We start from the raw sequence: 21,209 nt of genomic DNA, 5'->3' as shown, positions 1-21,209 counted from the left end.
AGCCTGGAGGTACTGAGGTGCCGTTCCCCTCACAGCTCCGTAGGCAAGCACCATGGTCTTGTAGCGGATGCGAGCTTCAACTGGAAGCCAGTGGAGAGAGCGGAGGAGCGGGGTGACGTGAGAGAACTTGGGAAGGTTGAACACCAGACGGGCTGCGGCGTTCTGGATGAGTTGTAGGGGTTTAATGGCACAGGCAGGGAGCCCAGCCAACAGCGAGTTGCAGTAATCCAGACGGGAGATGACAAGTGCCTGGATTAGGACCTGCGCCGCTTCCTGTGTGAGGCAGGGTCGTACTCTGCGGATGTTGTAGAGCATGAACCTACAGGAACGGGCCACCGCCTTGATGTTAGTTGAGAACGACAGTTGTCCAGGATCACGCCAAGGTTCTTAGCGCTCTGGGAGGAGGACACAATGGAGTTGTCAACCGTGATGGCGAGATCATGGAACGGGCAGTCCTTCCCCGGGAGGAAGAGCAGCTCCGTCTTGCCGAGGTTCAGCTTGAGGTGGTGATCCGTCATCCACACTGATATGTCTGCCAGACATGCAGAGATGCGATTCGCCACCTGGTCATCAGAAGGGGGAAAGGAGAAGATTAATTGTGTGTCGTCTACATAGCAATGATAGGAGAGACCATGTGAGGTTATGACAGAGCCAAGTGACTTGGTGTATAGCGAGAATAGGAGAGGGCCTAGAACAGAGCCCTGGGGGACACCAGTGGTGAGAGCGCGTGGTGAGGAGACAGATTCTCGCCACGCCACCTGGTAGGAGCGACCTGTCAGGTAGGACGCAATCCAAGCGTGGGCCGCGCCGGAGATGCCCAACTCGGAGAGGGTGGAGAGGAGGATCTGATGGTTCACAGTATCGAAGGCAGCCGATAGGTCTAGAAGGATGAGAGCAGAGGAGAGAGAGTTAGCTTTAGCAGTGCGGAGCGCCTCCGTGATACAGAGAAGAGCAGTCTCAGTTCAATGACTAGTCTTGAAACCTGACTGATTTGGATCAAGAAGGTCATTCTGAGAGAGAGAGCGGGAGAGCTGGCCAAGGACGGCACGTTCAAGAGTTTTGGAGAGAAAAGAAAGAAGGGATACTGGTCTGTAGTTGTTGACATCGGAGGGATCGAGTGTAGGTTTTTTCAGAAGGGGTGCAACTCTCGCTCTCTTGAAGACGGAAGGGACGTAGCCAGCGGTCAGGGATGAGTTGATGAGCGAGGTGAGGTAAGGGAGAAGGTCTCCGGAAATGGTCTGGAGAAGAGAGGAGGGGATAGGGTCAAGCGGGCAGGTTGTTGGGCGGCCGGCCGTCACAAGATGCGAGATTTCATCTGGAGAGAGGGGAGAAAGAGGTCAGAGCACAGGGTAGGGCAGTGTGAGCAGAACCAGCGGTGTCGTTTGACTTAGCAAACGAGGATCGGATGTCGTCGACCTTCTTTTCAAAATGGTTGACGAAGTCATCTGCAGAGAGGGAGGAGGGGGGGAGGAGGATTCAGGAGGGAAGAGAAGGTGGCAAAGAGCTTCCTAGGGTTAGAGGCAGATGCTTGGAATTTAGAGTGGTAGAAAGTGGCTTTAGCAGCAGAGACAGAGGAGGAAAATGTAGAGAGGAGGGAGTGAAAGGATGCCAGGTCCGCAGGAGGCGAGTTTTCCTCCATTTCCGCTCGGCTGCCCGGAGCCCTGATCTGTGAGCTCGCAATGAGTCGTCGAGCCACGGAGCGGGAGGGGAGGACCGAGCCGGCCTGGAGGATAGGGGACATAGAGAGTCAAAGGATGCAGAAAGGGAGGAGAGGAGGGTTGAGGAGGCAGAATCAGGAGATAGGTTGGAGAAGGTTTGAGCAGAGGGAAGAGATGATAGGATGGAAGAGGAGAGAGTAGCGGGGGAGAGAGAGCGAAGGTTGGGACGGCGCGATACCATCCGAGTAGGGGCAGTGTGGGAAGTGTTGGATGAGAGCGAGAGGGAAAAGGATACAAGGTAGTGGTCGGAGACTTGGAGGGGAGTTGCAATGAGGTTAGTGGAAGAACAGCATCTAGTAAAGATGAGGTCGAGCGTATTGCCTGCCTTGTGAGTAGGGGGAAGGTGAGAGGGTGAGGTCAAAAGAGGAGAGGAGTGGAAAGAAGGAGGCAGAGAGGAATGAGTCAAAGGTAGACGTGGGGAGGTTAAAGTCGCCCAGAACTGTGAGAGGTGAGCCGTCCTCAGGAAAGGAGCTTATCAAGGCATCAAGCTCATTGATGAACTCTCCGAGGGGACCTGGAGGGCGATAAATGATAAGGATGTTAAGCTTGAAAGGGCTGGTAACTGTGACAGCATGAAATTCAAAGGAGGCGATAGACAGATGGGTAAGGGGAGAAAGAGAGAATGACCACTTGGGAGAGATGAGGATCCCGGTGCCACCACCCCGCTGACCAGAAGCTCTCGGGGTGTGCGAGAACACGTGGGCGGACGAAGAGAGAGCAGTAGGAGTAGCAGTGTTATCTGTGGTGATCCATGTTTCCGTCAGTGCCAAGAAGCCGAGGGACTGGAGGGAGGCATAGGCTGAGATGAACTCTGCCTTGTTGGCCGCAGATCGGCAGTTCCAGAGGCTCATTCAATCTTTAGATATTGTTGAGGAATATCAACACCTTTTATTTCTTGAGCAGCTTTTTGCATGAGAATTGTTTTGGGAATCTGTTGCCCAGAAATTCAGCTTAAAAGTATCCCCTATGAATAAAACAAAAAAAAAGTTGCGTGTGATCGTATCTCAATGTAATCAAGGTGTGAAATGATTGTATTTGAAAATAACAATCTCTTTTTTGGGGCTTGGTTGTGGTCAATTTGCAGTGTACAAATTATTAGAAATATATCCAGTCCGAAAATAATTGGCCTGCACCTGAATGTCGTTGCCTACCCCTGCTTTATGGAATGTCTGACGTTAGCAGGTATCTCTACATATGACTCTGGTGCCCTCACTTGGCTGCATAGTTAGCTAAACGTAGACGGTTCAATTGGCTTTAGACATGCATCAACGCTGCATCCACATGACCATCAGCAGATATTCGTATGCTCAAGGCCATTATACAAGAACTAAGTACATTGATGCATGCACATGATCTTTTGACAAATGCTTACTTCTCGGTGGTAGTCTGTTTTCTCACAGTACCATGATGTGCTGGGAGTCTTTAAGCATCCGTTTTCACCAGTCCTATCTATCCTACAGGCATTCCTGGATCATTCATACTCACCTAGCTGTTTAGCACTTAACTGTGTGTGTGTGTCAGTGGAGGCTGCTGAGGGGAGGATGGCTCATAATGACTGGAATGGAGTGTAATGGAATGGTATCGAATGTGTTTCATAACACGTGTGTGTGTGTGTGTGTGTGTGTGTGTGTGTGTGGTGGTGCTCAGTGTGTGTGTGTGTGTGTGTGTGTGTGTGTGGTGGTGCTCAGTGTAACACAAGAGCATAAATATGCCCCCGTTGAAATGAGTGAATCACTCCCCGGGCGTTGCTGCTGATCTGTCATAAAGCTCTATTCAAATTCTGGCCCTTCCTCTTTCCTCAGCTCGCGTCTTGTTGTACTAACTCATGTCCTCCTCACACACACACACCCTAACCGTCTGTAATCATCAACTATTATTTGAGTCAAGTTGTCTATTTATGTGCTGTATCTCACACATTAGCCTACATAAAAGGACATACGTGCATGCTGTATTAGCACACACTCCACCAGGTAGATACATTGACGCATTCAGCGCACACATGCACACGCACAAACACATGCACACACTAAATACATGCACACACGCTCACCCTCATTGCTTTGTCAATTTACACATCCGCATACTGTTCCCCTGCGGTGATACCGCCAGAGAATTCAAATTTATCAGAGGGACATGGGGGAGGAACAGAGCACATACACACGCACACTAAAATATAACCTTGAAAATACCTACAAAATAAAGGATGGCAACGTCTAACTGATACCAGGAATATCTCTAAGTTGTAAAGGTTTATCATATAGAACATACGGATATGGTTCGTATACCTCTTCACATGGCATTGTTTTCAACCAGTCTTACCAACACAAGGGGGAGATCCTGATGAGATGTAAATGAGATGCTGCAACCACCCTAATATTGTTAGCTGCTGTCGGAGGTGTGGGGAGGAGCTGGGAGTGTCGACTGCAGGATGGTATAATTTGGTCCTCAAGGTTCTGGCGCCAACTAGTGTCTACTTACCAACATTACTGTAACGAAGAACAACAACATGTACAATTGAAGTCAGAAGTTGACATACCCCTTAGCCAAATACATTTCAACTTTGTTTTTCACAACTCCTGACATTTAATCCTAGTAAAAAAAATGCTCTCTTAGGTCAGTTGGTATCACCACTTTGTTTTAAGAATGTGAAATGTCAGAATAATAGTATTCCCAGTGGGTCAGAAGTTTACATAAACTCAATTAGTATTTGGTAGCATTGCCTTTAAATTGTTTAACTTGGGTCAAATGTTTTGGGTAGCATTCCACAAGCTTCCCACAATAAGTTGGGTGAATTTTGGCCCATTCCTCCTGACATAGCTGGTTGTAACTGAGTCAGATTTGTAGGCCTCCTTGCTCGCACATGCTTTTTCAGTTCTGTCCACAAATTTTCTACAGGATTGAGGTCAAGACCTTGTGATGGCCACTCCAATACCTTGACTTTGTTGTCCTTAAGCCAATTTGCATCAACTTTGGGAGTATTCTTGGGGTCATTGTCCATTTGGAAGACCCATTTGCAACCAAGCTCAAAAAGTACATTATTTGTCCCAATGTGCAGTTACAAACCGTAGTCTGTCTTTTTTTATGGCGGTTTTGGAGCAGTGGCTCCTTCCTTGCTGAGTGGCCTTTCAGGTTATGTCGATATAGGGCTCATTTTACTGTGGATATAGAAACTTTTGGGCCTGTTTCTTCTAGCATCTTCACAAGGTCCTTTGCTGTTGTTCTGGGATTGATTTTCACTTTTCGCACCAAAGTACGTTCATCTCTAGGAGACAGAATTAGTCTCCTTCCTCAGCGGCATGACGTCTGTGTGGTCCCATGGCGATTATACTTGCGTACTATTGTTTGTTCAGATGAACATTGTACCTTCAGGCGTTTGGAAATTGCTCCCAAGTATGAACCAGACTTGTGGAGGTCTACTTTTTTTCTGTCTTGGCTGATTTCTTTTGATTTTCCCATGATGTCATGCAAAGAGGCACTGAGTTTGAAGGTAGGCCTTGAAATACATCCACAGGTCCACCTCCAATTGACTCAAATGATGTCAATTAGCCTGTCTGAAAATTCTAAAGCCATTACATAATTTTCTGGAATTTTCCAAGCTGTTTAAAAGGCACATTCAACTTAGTGTATGTAAACGTCTAACCCACTGGAATTGTGATACAGTGAATTAAGTTAAATAATCTGTCTGGTAACAATTGTTGGAAAAATGACTTGTGTCATGTACAGTAGATGTCCTAACAGACTTGCCAAAACTATAGTTTGTTAACAAGAAATGTGTGGAGTGGCTAAAAAAACTAGTTTTAATGACTCCAACCTAAGTATATGTAAACATCCGATTTCAACTGTATATCTGTGGTAGGGTGTGTTTGGTTAGAGAAACAATCACAAGCACAGACAGACAGGTCAATACTCAATCCAAGGTACGTTATAGAGCAGCGCACTGAACAGCCAACAATGTGCCTTTTCTATTGGGCCTTGGATTGAATCTCAGCCAGAGACATAAAGTAAAGGCGCTTTTCTCATGTTTTAAATTCCATCAACGGTTTTATTATTATTTGTTCTGGTAACGCATTTGCTCAATAACAGTATAGCAAGAGAATTCCAGTTGGATTCCAGAGTTGAGAGCCAACCACGATATCCTCCAGTGATGTTACACCACCAAATAACTCTGGTTAGCCACCAACCGCTAACGCCAACGCACAGTATTTACACACACACATACAGGCACGCAGACACACACACACAGCTCAGGCAGTCAACTCAAAAGGTGCAGATCAAATCAGCGGCAACCAAATATTTTAAGAGGAAAAAACTAAAAAATGATATTTCTCTGTAGTTGAGAATGCATCACATCAGAAAGGTGTGTACAGTTTCTCCTCCTTGGCTGACATACAGTAGACAACTTTTTATACTCTGGTCCAAACAATGAGCTGTCCCTTTTCCCAGACCTTTTCAGAGCAAGGGTACAAACAAAGGTCAAGTGCATCGTTTTCCAAACTGATTTGGTTCCATATACTTCGACCCTCAACCTATCGTCTTAGCCTCCAGGCTCAAGGGTGCGCTCGTTTCGATTGAAATGTTCTTCCAACTCAGGTACATGTGACGTTTCCACAACGTTGCAGTGATGTCCAGTCTTAGCTGGGGGCTTACTGTAGTTAGCACAATGGCAAGTAGTCATTCAGCTCTTCCAGTTCAGCCCCGAGGTCAGATATCTTCTTCACTGGCCGGGTGGGTGGAGATTCCTCATCCCCTGCTCCTCCTCCAGTTTCTGTTGGCCAATCAAAAAGGGAGGAGGGTGGATCATGTAAAACCCTGCCCCCAGACGTCCGGATACCGAGTCAACCAAGAGCGCTGATTAGTGCACAGTCTGGCACAAGAGGGTTTGAGCGAGACTGTCCCCAATCAGTCACCATCAGTCTTCAGGTAAGCTGTCCACGTGTATAAAAACCCTGCAACAACAAAGGATAAGGACATTATATACACTGACCAGTGGCCACACTAAACAATGCACACCACAATGTTTTCATTGAAAATATATGGAAAAGTTAATTGTATAATGTACCAAATACAGTATTTCAGTATAAACGTAATTTAACAACACTGCTCAATTGGTGGCCCAAATGTCCATCACTCACTTTCTCCATAGATCTTCCAAGTGCTACGTTTGAGACTCCGGCTGGCCAGTCGCCGGTTGGGTGGTCATGTCCCGCCCCATCTCCTTGATTGACATGTACATCTCCTCCTCAGGATCATAGTAGTAGAACTTTCGCAGGTAGACTATGAGGGGCCTAAGGGAAGAGACGGGGTACATTTTATACAACCCCTTCCAATACAAAACTCTCTGCCTGTGTGTATTAATGGATGGAAAATATAACCATCCCAATACACACTATCAAAATCTTCCACTATGTCAATATCCTAAACACTCCCACCATTGTACACAAATCCCAACATCTTGTGGAGCCATTTTGGCCTGCCTTTGTGGTTATTTGTTGTGTTGATTATATTTATTCTGTCTTCGGATGTTTCACTTATTTTGTACACTAGAGGGCACTATATGTCACTGGTCTATACAGGCAGGGCAGTGCATGGGCAGCCAGGAGCTCTTGGATGTGGTCTATATGTTGCGTTTCTATAATATGGGCAGATCTATGTGTTGCGTTTCTACGTACGTGGGCAGCGGGAGCTCCTGGATGTGGTCTATGCGGATCAGCTGGCGAATGCAGAAGCGACAGAGGTGCTGCAGGGACTTGACACTGCTGAAGCGGGACACTGGGTACAGTAGCTGGACCGGGGTCGGGGGGAGGCCTGGAGGAGGAACCATGGTCACACACATATTAATGTACATCAGTGGCAGGAACACACATCATAAGCATAATACATTCTACCCTAGAGAGTGAACTACATCCTCCATCATATATAAATACAACACTAATTGTGAAAATATAGTAAAGTCAAAACAAACCTAAGGACTAATTAGTTATGAAAACCCAGTGCTAAATAGGTGTTAGTAAAGCAACTTTAAAATGGTGCTGTATGTAACCTATGATTTAGATCCATATACAGCAACAGAGCAGTCATTTAGCATTGTCCCACTCTGATTGGTAGGTTCTTACCTGGGACCCGTGAGCGCAGGAAGTAGAGGAATTTTCCATTCTTGGAGTGCATAATGGCCCGTTCGATAAACTCTACCACAGAATGACAGCGGTCCTCAAACTTTGGGTGACACCAGAGGCTGAAGGTTCCTGTGACGAAAGAGAGAAAAAGACCAATCAATAAGACACGACATGAAACCATCCAATGGCAAGACACGACATGAAACCATCCAATGGCAAGACACGACATGAAACCATCCAATGTCAAGACCCGACATGAAACCATCCAATGGCAAGACCCGACATGAAACCATCCAATGGCAAGACCCGACAGGAAACCATCCAATGGCAAGACCCGACAGGAAACCATCCAATGGCAAGACCCGACATGAAACCATCCAATGGCAAGACCCGACATGAAACCATCCAATGGCAAGACCCGACATGAAACCATCCAATGGCAAGACCCGACATGAAACCATCCAATGGCAAGACCCGACAAAAAAACATCCAACGTGTGTGTACATGGCTTACATCTTCAGTTAAAAGTGCTCCATGAGAGCGCATGTAGAGTAGGGGCGTGCAGAGTAGTCTGACAGAACAGGATCGTAACAGATATGGGCAATTGCTGATAACAATGCGATTTTATTTATTATCAGTGAACGGAACAACAAAAAACATTTTCGGGTGCCAGCGTGCATCTTTAAATAGTGTGAGGTGCTACGTGGTCTAAATAACTCAACTGGTTAGCTTGCCTGTCTGTAAAGAAATGGGAGGGTTCTACGTCGATCCTGCTTCTCTGACTGGATAGAGTGAAGCTGTATTTCTCCGTCCACCCGCTTCACTTCATAATTTCACCCGCTCACTTCTCCCCGCATGTTTCAGTCTGACCATTTAGATTGCTACGGTCTCCTGTTAGATACTCTGCACACTGCTAACAAGCGTGGCTAGGGCAGAAAGATGAACCGCCGATGCGCACAGAAACAGACAAGACACCCCTCCGCACGCTGCTCCTCATCTGCAGCTAGTTTGGTCTTTAAACGTGCAGGGAGATGGGCATTTTGCCAACATCTACTTAAGCATATTAAACACTTCCACGTTTATTCTGATCACGAGTATCATCCAATTTGACTAGCAACTGTCAATTTACAGATACGATGACAGAGTATAGCCAGATTGGAACACCCCTAATGAAGAGTACCTATAGTGTGTGTGTATGTGCATGCTTGCTTGTGTGTGTGTAACTCACCTCTGTAGTGCTCCATGCGCGTGTGGTGTGTGACCCCCTGGGAGCGGAAGCTCAGGCTGAGGATGTAGCGGGGATCAGAGCTGTCCCTCACCAGGAACGCCCCGTCTGGCTTGGCCTTCAGCTTCATCTCTGCATCCTCCCAGTTCATAGGACCCCAGTACCAGCCACACTATGATCACACAGATATAGGCAAATTCACATCAAATATAAAAGTTTGGACACCTGCTCATTCCATGGGTTTTTCTTTATTTTTACTACTTTCTACCTGGTAGAATCATAGTGAAGATATCAAAACAATGAAATAGCACATATGGAATCATGTAGTAACCAAAACAAAAAAAAGTCTTTAACAACTCAAAATACATTTTATATTTCAGATTATTCAAAGTAGCCACCCTTTGCCTTGATGACAGCTTTGAACACTCTTGGCATTCTCTCAACCAGCTTCATGAGGTAGTCATCTGGAATGCATTTCAATTAACAGGTGTGCCGTCTCTTCAAGTTAATGTATGGAATTTCTATCCTTCTTAATGGGTTTGAGCCAATCAGTTGTGTTGTGACAAGGTAGGGGTGGTATACAGAATATACCCCTATTTGGTAAAATACCAAGTCCATATTATGGCAAGAACAGCTCAAATAAGCAAAGAGAAACGACAGTCCATCATTACTTTAAGACATGAAGGTCAGTCAATACAGAACATTTCAAGAACTTAGAATGTTTTTGCAAGTGCAGTCGCAAAACCCATAGCACTATGATGAAACTGGCTCTCATGAGGACAGCCACAGGAACGGAAGACCCAGAGTTCTCTCTGCTGCAGAGAATAAGTTCATTAGAGTTAACTGCAACTCAGATTGCAGCCCAAATAAATGCTTCACAGAGTTAAAGTAACAGACACATCTCAACATCAACTGTTCAGAGGAGACTGCGTAAATCAGTCCTTCATGGTCGAAATTGCTGCAAAGAAACCACTACTAAAGGACACCAATAAGAAGGAGAGACTTGCTTGGGCCAAGAAACACGAGCAATGGACATTGGACTGGTGGAAATCTGTCCATTGGTCTGATGAGTTCAAAAATTAGATTTTTGGTTCCAACTGCCGTGTCTTTGTGAGACGCAGAGTAGTTGAACAGATGATGTCCGCATGTGTGGTTCCCACCATGAAGCACAGAGGAGGTGTGATGGTGTGGAGGTGCTCTGCTGGTGACACAGTCTATGATTTATTTAGAATTCAAGGCACACTTAACCAGCGTAGCTACCACAGCATTCTGCAGCGATATCCCATCTGGTTTGCGCTTAGTGGTTCTATCATTTGTTTTTCAACAGGACAATGACCCAAAACACCTCCAGGCTGTGTAACGGCTATTTGACCAAGAAGGAGAGTGATGTAATGCTGCATCAGATGACCTGGCCTCCACAATCACCCAACCTCAACCCAATTGCTATGGTTTGTGATGAGTTGGGCCACAGAGTGAAGGAAAAGCAGCCAACAAGTGCTCAGCATATGTGGGAACTCCTTCAAGACTGTTGGAAAAGCATTCCTCGTGAAGCTGGTTGAGAGAATGCCAAGAGTGTGCAAAGCTGTCATCAAGGCAAAGGGTGGCTGATTAACACTTTTTGGGTTATTAGAAGATTCCATGTGTTATTTCTTCCTTTTGATGTATCCACTATTATTCTTCAATGTAGAAAATAGTAAAACTAAAGAAAAACCTATGATTGAGTAGGTGTGTCCCAACCTTTTTTACATGCATGCATGCACATCTAAAGACTAGAAGTATTAGAAGTATCTGCCTGTGTTACGGGATGTGTTTGTTATGATCTTAGTATTATCTAACTGAACCGAGCTCTGGGTCCGTTCGTAAATTCACTCTGCCTGTCTACTCCGATTTCAGAGCACTTTCATCTGAGTGTGCCAGAGCGCAGAATAACTGATGAATTTACGAACGTCCAACACCCGTTGAATATGGCCAGTGCCAGTAAACGTTGGGGGAAAAAAGCTTAATTAAATTGTTGCCAGCATCACAGTTAGTCAGCAATGTTCTGGATAACATGAAAACAGCCTAACCACCTCTGTTAGGGCAAGTAAACTGCTCAGAGTGAGATGTTCTCTAATTTGTGTCTGGAAGTAGCTAGCAAGCTAGCCAACCTTAGCCTGTTAGCTTGGGTGCTTGACTGCCGTTGTGATTTACGAACACATCCTCTGTGCTTCAACCTAGCTCAGCGCTTCTCAACTTTTATTTATCCGTTATTTTACCAGGTAAGTTGACTGAGAACACATTCTCATTTGCAGCAACGGCCTGGGGAATAGTTACAGAGGAGACGAGAGGGATGAATGAGCCAATTGTAAACTGGGGATTATTAGGTGACCGTGATGGTTTGAGGGCCAGATTGGAAATTTAGCCAGGACAATGGGGTTAACACCCCTACTCTTAGTTGGTGGTCTGTTAATATCCCTCTAGTGGTATGGGGGCTGTGCTTTGGCAAAGTGGGTGGGGTTATATCCTGCCTGTTTGACCCTGTCCGGTGGTATTGTCAGACGGGGCCCACAGTGTCCTGACCCCTGTCTCTGCCTCCATTATCTATGCTGCAATAGTCTATGTGCCGGGGGGGCTAAGGTCAGTCTGTCCTATCTGGTGTAATTCTCCTGTCTTATCTGGTGTCCTGTGTGATCTTAGGTATGCTCCCTCTAATTCTACAATTTCCTCTGAATGCTCGGCTCTGAAAAGCCAACTGACATTTACTCCTGAGGTGCTGACCTGTTGCACCCTCTACAACCCCTGTGATTATTATTTGACCCTGCTGGTCATCTATGAACATTTGGACATCTTGAGGAATGATCTGGCCTTAATGGCCACGTACTCTTATAATCTCCACCCGCCACAGCCAGAAGAGGACTGGCCACCCCTCAGAACCTGGTTCCTCTCTAGGTTTCTTCCTAGGTTCCTGCCTGTCTAGGGAGTTTTTCCTAGCCACCATGCTTGTAAATCTGCATTGCTTTTTGTTTGGGGTTTTAGGCTGGGTTTCTGCTGATGTAAAAGGGCTTAATAAATACATTTGATTTGTCTGAACCTAGCATTGTGTCTGAACCTACTGTAGCACCGTGTCTGTACCTAGCACCGCGTCTGTACCTAGCACCGTGTCTGTACCTAGCACCGTGTCTGTACCTAGCACCGTGTCTGTACCTAGCACCGTGTCTGTACCTAGCACCGTGTCTGTACCTAGCACCGTGTCCAATGTTTTCTCATTTTTTCCCCCAGTACTGAATACATTTTTAGTGCCTGCTGAAAAAAAAATGTCTTTACCTGACTCGCTTTTGTGCTCTTGTAGGAAGCAACCACTCCCCCATTGCTGACTAGCTATAAATGGGCTAATAGCTCACATACCAGCAAAGATTATGTACAAATGTGCACATCTATGTGCATATCTACTCACGACCACTCATGGTGTAAACACAGTCCCGTGCAAAGTGAATGACACAGATCCATATATGGCAAAGGTGTATTTGCACATTGGGATACTGGTTTTGCCGCACCGGTCTGTAGAGTACAGGCTGAGTCGTGCCTGTCAATGCAATAGAATCCTACTCCGGTGTGTTCTGCCTACAAGAAAATCACTTGCATAGTTAGCTTTGCATACTAAGTCTTGCATAGTTAATTTTGTTTCGGTATGTTGAATTGAAAGTGGTTAACATTGGCAATTCAAGTTCAATCTCGTGCTTCTCTGCGCGGGCTGATATTTCTTATGCGCGGCAGTCCCAGGGGAGCTGCGTGCCCGGTGCACAGCTTAGAGGGAACATTGTCTGAACCTAGCACTGTGTCTGTAAGAATGTCAATGTGCCTATGTACACGTGACATGTCCTACTTTTTCCAGTTCTCGGAGGCTGGTGGCAAAGCTGCTGGCATCGGGGCGGCTCAGTGGGCACAGCAGTGGGCGCTGGTCCACCCGAGACGGGTTCTGGCCGTCGCCAGGCAGCGGGATGGGCCGGGGGAGACCCCGCAGGAACGTATCTGAAACACAGGGCCACACACTCAGATCCAGGGTTTATCATTCACTCTTACTGGTGGCTACTAGAACATTCGGTAAAAAAAAAATAGGCATTAGAAACACATGGTATTTCCAGAAATTGTTGACAAATTAGCCATAAATTCACCCTGTTTAAAAGAATCACGAGCAAGTGTGCAGCTCAGGGTAAGCGGTTGTGTGTCATTGTCCTGACTATGTGACCTAACAAACAAAACAATTGGAGCCTCTGTTATAGGTTAAATTATTGTGTGGAATGACACATCTGTGATAATATAACGAATAAGTCCATCATGCATGTACTGAAGTAGCCTATAAGTTAAATCTCTCTCTCTCTCAGGTACAGAGGGCCATCAAATGGTTAGTCACTTCATCTGCCTCGGTCTCTGACAATCTCACCAGTCCGTCTGAATATTAATCACCAAATCATTCAACCAGACACGTTTTTAACATCATGCAAATTGACCAGGCTTAACTGGGCACAATCATACGTTCCGTGTGCACAATGTGATATCTACGATTAAACTATACATTTCGCCATTTTCAGGAGATGGTCATCAATGCAATCCTTTTCCTGAAATGATAATGAGTATTCATTATCTGCCTCTTTCGAAATCTTGTTCTTCATTAGGGATCCCCATGTTACTTTTCTTTCCCTGCTGCCTCTGATCACACCACTTTGCCAAGGCCTTTCTTTGAGCCGAGCCTATTAAAGCAAGAGAAATGGTCTGGTAAACCTGCAGGGGCTTATTCAGGAGGCTGCAATGTTTCACAACATTCAAATACCAATGTAGAAGGATATCCGATTCTGCGTCAGAATACGGAAATGCGCCAGCTCTACCTACACACAATCATTTCTGATTATATAACGTAGCTCAGTAGATATTACAATACCAATGCTAGTAGTCTGTATGTGCATATGCAAATGGTTACAGAAGGAAGAAGAAACCCTGTCAGGGAAAGCAATAATATCCCAACCATTGTAGCAGAATATCTGTTAACCAAACTTAAAGTGTCCAGATACTTTATAACAATGTAAAAAAAAAACCTACCAACTGAAATGAGTTAGACATATCACAGTAAAATAGAAAATGTTTTAGAAGGGTACATAGTCTATGATTTTTTAATTCTCCAGCCTATGTCTTTATGAGTCTCTCTCTGTGCCCCACTGGTAAGCCCCCTTGACCTCTTTTGCCCCGGCATTGCTCTTACCATTGAGGCTGAGGCTATGCTGGATGAAGGCATGGGAGGGATGAACACCACTCTCTAGGAAAGGCCCAGGCTGCGGCCCACCAAAGTCATCTGGAACAGAGCACAGCGGGAGGCACAGGCTTTAAGAGGCCAGCCACCACCCTGAACTTTACGGACATCAAAATGGCAACTTCCTCTTCCTCTGGCTTCCTTTCAAGATGAGCATACTGATGGCTGAATGGCACACGATAAGATAAAGGACTAGTGGTGGTCACATTATACAGGAGCACTTTGCCTCAAAAGAACCACAATGAATGTCTCACATCCAAACTGGGTACTGTTGGTGTCAGAAGTGGGATCCCGACACACAGTGATGTCACAATCAAGCCACAGAGCAAAAATGACACCAGGCAGAGCATATGAAGAAAGCAGTGACCGATCACCAAGCTGGACAGACATTGGCATAGCAAGGCATTGAGCAAATACCCATCTGTACCCCCATTCCCTTAGTATCATTTGTCCTCCAAAATGTTGCTGGGGCTCCAGTATCGTCATCCTATATTAAATGGGCAAAACCTCTATCACAACCTGGATGTTAAGCCTCTAATGATTGTTGTGTGTTGAGGAAGTGTGGCCGGATGCCCAGGCAGAGGAACCAGAAATGGCTTTAGTAGCTAGAGGCATAGGTATGAAGTAGGCTAATAGGAAAACGTGGGATCTTTAGTCATAGAAAAACGACCTGTACCTTAGCAAGGCAAGCACTCTCCAGACCGTTGTCTGATCATGACTGCATCGTGACTTCTGTGCATCTTCAGTCTGATGACGTTCTCAGCCTTGGCATCGACCACATTACTAATGCTAATTGGGTGCTAACCTACTAGAACATGGTCTAAAGAAAGAAACCCACACGTCGTCTGAGGCCAACACAGAGAGAAAGAGAGAAAGAGAAAGAGAAAGAGAAAGAGAAAGAGAAAGAGAAAGAGAAAGAGAAAGAGAAAGAGAGAGAGAGAGAGAAAGAGAGAGAGAGAGAGAGAGAGAAAGAGACAGAGACTGCTGAGTGCTTCTTAAAACAAATTCAGTTCTGCAATTCTGACCCTGTACCATAAGTCACAAGGCCTAATGCATTTGAAGTCACAGAAAACCAACGAGTCATTGTTGTACTACAAACCCAAGTGGCACCGAACCATACGTGTATTAGTGTCTGTCCTATCACGTATATTCCTATTGAGTTTCTGAAATTGGTTTACACAGTGAACCGTTACACACACACCAACTATAAAACACAGAGGCAGCAACTACTGCTACGGAGATTGGAGAAACTACCCATGCTTAACTCGCTTAACTCCTGATCACCTTTTCTAACCCTCCTAGATATATATAGATATATTTTATTTTTAAACGTCTGACCCTTACACAAATCCTCAATGTACTTTTGTATTTGCATCAATGTTTTTGTGGAAAACGAGAAAAAGCCCAGAAAAAAAAAGAAAGTGAAAAGGGGCAGCCCAGCAGCAGAGTGGCACATGGAGAAGAAGAGGGTGACGCGACAGAGGAAACACCAAGGAAATGTAAGCAGGAAAGAGAGGAAAGTACCCAGCAGACTGAGGCTTCGTCTGGGCGGAGGTGGAGGTGTCGGGGGGTGCAGAGAGTTCACCCCTCTACGAGAAATATCCACGTCTTCCAGGGACACAGTCTCACCTGGAGGGAGAGATCCAGGGAGGGAAAATGAAAAACAGAGAGAGAAAGAAAGAACAAAAGATGAAGAGATCCTATATGGCACATAAGTGCACATGCGTATGTGAGTGGCACATTCTCCCGAGCACAAGCCACCCATTACCAAGCCATAGACGTCGACATAAAGCTAACGCCACATTCAGAAATAAAAGCGCACAAACACTCAAGTACACACAATTACCGGTGAAGGCAGGACCGAAGGCCAACGGAGAGAAGGCACTTTGGGGCCTGGAGAGCTGGTGTTTTCTGTGGAGAGACAGAGAGAGGGTCAAACATAAGAGAAGCCCTTATATAGTCCTAAGAACCACTATTATCCGCTAGACCTCAATCCCACAGCATTCATTTTCAACCATCTCTCTCAGCCTCATGTCTTTTTGACCATTCTACTGTATGAAACCAGTGGCCTATTTCTCAAGGGTACGGCAGGGTGGCCTAGTGGTTAGAGCGTTGGACTAGTAACCGGAAGGTTGCAAGTTCAAATCCCCGGGTTGACAAGGTTGTTCTGCCCCTGAACAGGCAGTTAACCCACTGTTCCTAGGACATCATTGAAAATAAGAATTTGTTCTTAACTGACTTGTCTAGATAACTAAAGGTTAAAAAAAAGGGTACACTGTGTCTCAACACCAAGGACTGAGATCCATCTCTGGGATGTAGAGGGTCAGACGCTTACCTCTGGCTTGTGGACCTGACCAGCCATAACCTACCGGACTGCCCTCAAATCGGTTTGTTTCTTTTTTAAGCAGAGTCACTTACACTGACCCTGTGAAGTCAGCAGCCAGCGATGCAACATTATCATTGAGGGTCTTGAGGGTGCTGTCTATTCCAACAGACTAATTTTTAACCAATCAAGTCTGTTGGAATAGACAGCACAGACAGACATGATGATGACTGGCTGGGTTAGATCATGAACCGTGAACCTGGCCTATATTTGACTACAGCAAGTCAGCCGGTGAGCGTTTGAAGGGTTAAATAAGACCGCAGTTGTCCCAACAGTAAAAAATAAAAATTAAAAATTAAATAAAAAAAAATAGAAAAGAAAGATATAAAAACAAAACATGACTGAAATGAGATATTAACATTTCTCAAAGGACATGTTGAATGAATGCACATGCTGTACTGGCAGTTGGTCCAACATCCGTGGGCTGAACTCATTAAAACTAGCTCCAACTGTTTCCCCTGACTTTTGACAACATAAAGCAAAACAATGCCCTGCGGGCATCTACAAGACGAAGGAGGCTATAATGCTAAACTACGTTCACGTCCTTGCTATGGCCAGCTGCTTTCTTTGCTTTCAAAAAAGGTACAGCAACATACTGTATTCATGACAAATTTGCGAGGCCAAATCTACATGGCGAACGGAGTGAATCACATGTCTAAAGGTGGCAACTGGCAACCAAATGGGCACAGTTATACTGAGATGGATTTGTGCTAAAGCTGTAGCCGATAAGCCAACATGGGCCACTCTCTAGATACATTAGGCCTAATCTTACCACGATCCCTCCGACACAAAGTCCTCCAACAGCATGAGGATGAAAACAAGGCATTAGTATGGCATGAGGGATGGTGTGGCAAGCCCATAAGATGTCCCCAGAGGCTTCTGTGGATAACCAAAAAATGGAGTGGATAGCCTAGGCTACATAAAATGACGATGTGGTGATGTAGCCTTTGCCTGCTGCTCTTGTCTGCTTGTGCTTTTTAGTGGCTTCAGCACACACAGTGTAGAACCAGGATGGTGCCGAGGTATGCCAAATAATACCAGGAGGTGAAATGCAACATGCACTGTATTTTGGATGCCAGAATACCTCAGTAACTATGGAGCATGATGTCAAGGCTACATAAGAGCAGGTGTTTACAGGTAACAGTCCTAAACTGCATTTATCTGTGAACAAGCGCAACTATGGCAACATTGGTTGACATTTTGAATCTTCATTGATTTGGGAGTTTAGAACATGATAAAGCCATCATGCCTAAGAAGGGAGATGAAGTTAGTAACCAAAGTTTAATTGCTTGGAGTCATCACGCTACTGTAGCATATGGTCTACTCAATAGTTCCAGCATGTTTCTTTAAGAACATGATAAGTTAATCACCTTTCTTGGTAGTGTTTTCAGCGCTAATCATGAAACAGCCGGATAAGAGGAGTAACGTGATTCTGTTGCCGAGGTGAGCTATAAGCTCTCATATCTAAAATGTTTGTCTCTCACTGGGAAAATTTACTGCAGTTCCACTAACCACTAGTCTACCTTTAGTGCCCGTGGCATTATAATCATCCTTCAATTTGGCTACTAATAGCTTAACTTCTGTAATAATAACTCTACTACGCCCACATTGTTTGAGCGCCTCTAGCGCTATAATAGTCCCCTGTAAAGCCACTAATAGTTTATAAATGATTACTGTACTAGACCAACACCAGCTGAGACCGCAGAGCTGTCGCGCACCCGTATCACACTATTGACCCAGTCAGAGACACAGGGCTGTCCCCTTCCCATCCCTCTCCTTAACCTCACCTCCCTGTGTCCAAGTCTATGCTGGTGGATCCAGAGCCCCACACATCCACCAGGCTGCCCCCAGAGGAGGTGGAGGAGGCCAGCGAGGGCCTCTTGTCCAGTAGGTGACTGGAGCCGCTGCTGCTCTTGGTCCGGAATAGTTTGCTCAGACGGATCTTTAGAGAGCCTTTCCGGGACTTCCCTCTGGTCGTCTTCTCGCCCCCTGCCGCCCCCTCTACTACTACGGGTGAGGCAGCTCGCAACATCATCCCTAACTTCGGCGTGGTGGCCCTGCTTTGGGGCTGGGAGGTTTGGCTGGGAGGGTCCTGTGAAGGTAAGGTGCCAGATAGGGTGGCGGAAGCTTCTGTTGCCGGCTGACCCGTGATGTTAGAGGAGGCCAGAGACAGGGACGATGTTAAGGCTGCAGCAGAGCCCAGGGCATCCAACGGCGAGGGACACACCTGGGGGTCACAGGCACAGGACTCCCCAGCAAGCCGGTGTACCTGCCTCATAAGCCCCGTGAGGGAGCCGCTTGAGAAAGTCCCCCGCCGGTCCTGCCCCATGTCTGTCTCGCCCTCCTGCCCAGGGACACCACCTTTAAACTCCTCCCCGCCCAGCCCCAGTTCACCCACTTCCTCAGAGTCCAGGCCCTCCAGCACCAGGAGGGCGTCACTGGTTTCACTAGGGTCCTCTCCGGGGCCTATGCCCCCCGTTGCCGAAGCCAGGATGCTCTGACAGGAACAGCGAGGCATCTCTCCACCCTCCTTCAGCAGCATCTCTGAGGCCTGGCCCAGCTCCCCCAGCCTCCGGGCCAGGTTGAGCACCGTGTCGTCCAGGTGGTGATAGATCGTGTCCCCCGTCGAACAGGTCTTCTTGGGGTCCAGGATGCAGAAGCGGAGGGACTTGTCCAGGAGCGGAGGCCAGTCCATGGCATCAGTGACCAGGCGGTGCCGGTGGCAGAGCCCATCTCCCTCTCCAGCCAGGTCACCTGCATCTGCAACCACCTTGGACAGCTTCATAATGGGGTGCCACTGAAGCCTCTGGTGTTGCACATCCATATTGTTGTCACCGGTCATCATGACACAGGCAGAACTGGCTTCCTGTTTATCAGCCTCACTTACCTGGAAGCCAGGAGGTTGCTCAAGGCCGCATTCCAAAACACCGTCGCTTGTCCTAAGGACGTTCTGAAACACCATGAGCTGAGCCCGCGAGCCTCTGCCCGCGCCATGCGGGAAATCGAAGCGCTGAGCCACCGCGAAGTCCGGAGGTTGAGGCGCATCAGAAACTAAGGGTCGGGTCAGCATCAAGCGGCTGTCAGGGGCTCCCGTCCGGCTCTCAACCTGTGAACTATAGTGCGGGGAGGGATTGTTCGGAATCCCCGGGCCTGCTGTGGGGTGGTTCCGATCAAATTCAAACCCATTGTTGATATTGTTGCCATGATTACCCAAGACAGCTTTCCCGAATCCGGAAACCACTCCACCGCCCAACGTCAAATTCTCCTCGTCCAATCGGTCATATTCAGCCGCAGAAACCAAGCGCATCAAGACAAAATCAGGAGACATATCTTGCGCGTTATTCATTATTACGCCTCAATTCCGTACAAGAGGCGCCGCGTACTGTCTCTGTTCTTACATAACATTAAGAAAAATAAATAGCACGGTTGCTGACTGCAAACACGTCATTCTACCTAACGACAGCCATTTGAACTTCCATATTCCTCGGGGGAAAAAAATCTGATAAATGTATGCTAATAAAATAAAACACATCTAAAACGTTCCGTCAGTATTGCTGATGCCTATTCCCTCTTTGTAGACAACATGGATGTAATGGGTGGCTCGCGGGGCGGCTGCGCAGAGAGGCGACATCAGTAATCTACTTCTTGTGGTAATAAAGGAGGCCCATACCCATACAAAAACGAATCGCTTGGAGAGCGAAACAAAACCCGAAAAACTGCCACCTGCTGGAAAAAAATCTGATTTTGGGCCGATTTATGCGAAACGAGTGATAACTTTGGCCAACATATGTATTCTCCAGCAGGTGGCGTTTTATGTTGTTGTTTTTTTGCTCACCAAACGAGTTTTTTTTGTATGGAGGTCAGCGAGTATCGAATTTGGTCAACCAAAAATGTAATGGCTTATTTGTTCGAATATGAGTTTCTTAATTAATACTAAGGTTGTTATGAGCGTACTGATATAAGTAGGACACGTGACTTCCCGGCAACTTGGAAAAAAACCCCCCACTTTATATAGGAGTTGTGCCTCTTGTTCTCACGCGTATCTGCCCTCTCATTGGCTAGAATGGTCCCACCTGAGTTTGCCTCCTCTGTCTTCCGTTTTTGAAGACATCAATTAGCCATTGTTAGAGCGGCCACTTGAGTAGCTGGTCAATATAATAGATAATCTGTCACTGCCCGTGCCCTGGACGCTTCCTGAAGTAGAAAGGACCCCCAAAACCCATAGCCTCTGCTTCCGTCACACATAAACGCCAGGGCAGGTAGCCTTTTGGTTAGGGCGTTGTGCCAGTAACCGAAAGATTGCTGCATCGAATCCCCGAGCTGACAAGGTAAAAATCGGTCGTTCTGCCCCTGAACAGTTCCGTCATTGTAAATAAGGATTGTTATAAACGGACTTGCCTTGTCAAAGGTTACATTAAAAAAATGTAACCTCTTCCACTTCAGTAAACTTCTTTGGAACAACGCACTACTTAAAGATTTTTACGTAGTG

The 21,209-nt window shown here is 46.3% G+C and overlaps 1 protein-coding gene across 6 annotated transcripts; it reads right to left on the bottom strand.

Moving 5' to 3' along the window:
* Positions 1–5,729: 5,729 nt before the first annotated feature.
* On the bottom strand, positions 5,730–20,700 carry LOC118384469 (uncharacterized). Of its 6 annotated transcripts, XM_035771031.2 has the most exons (10): positions 18,508–20,700; positions 16,184–16,248; positions 15,862–15,966; positions 14,290–14,379; positions 12,919–13,064; positions 9,060–9,228; positions 7,832–7,960; positions 7,388–7,523; positions 6,851–7,003; positions 5,730–6,664 (listed from the first exon to the last, which is right to left on the bottom strand). In XM_035771031.2, the coding sequence occupies exons 1-9, from the start codon at positions 20,064–20,066 to the stop codon at positions 6,874–6,876; spliced, it is 2,529 nt and encodes an 842-aa protein (XP_035626924.1). In that variant the 5' UTR covers positions 20,067–20,700; the 3' UTR covers positions 5,730–6,664; positions 6,851–6,873. The 6 variants fall into 6 exon arrangements, with proteins under 6 accessions (XP_035626924.1, XP_035626928.1, XP_035626927.1 ...); XM_035771035.2 differs by lacking the exon at positions 15,862–15,966 and having other exon boundaries at positions 16,178–16,248; positions 18,508–20,699; XM_035771034.2 differs by lacking the exon at positions 14,290–14,379 and having other exon boundaries at positions 18,508–20,699.
* Between the last annotated feature and the right edge of the window lie 509 nt (positions 20,701–21,209).

This window comes from Oncorhynchus keta, chromosome 5 (genome assembly GCF_023373465.1).
Source record: "Oncorhynchus keta strain PuntledgeMale-10-30-2019 chromosome 5, Oket_V2, whole genome shotgun sequence".
Lineage (NCBI taxonomy): Eukaryota > Metazoa > Chordata > Actinopteri > Salmoniformes > Salmonidae > Oncorhynchus > Oncorhynchus keta.
This window is presented reverse-complemented; position numbering and strand designations above follow the sequence as displayed.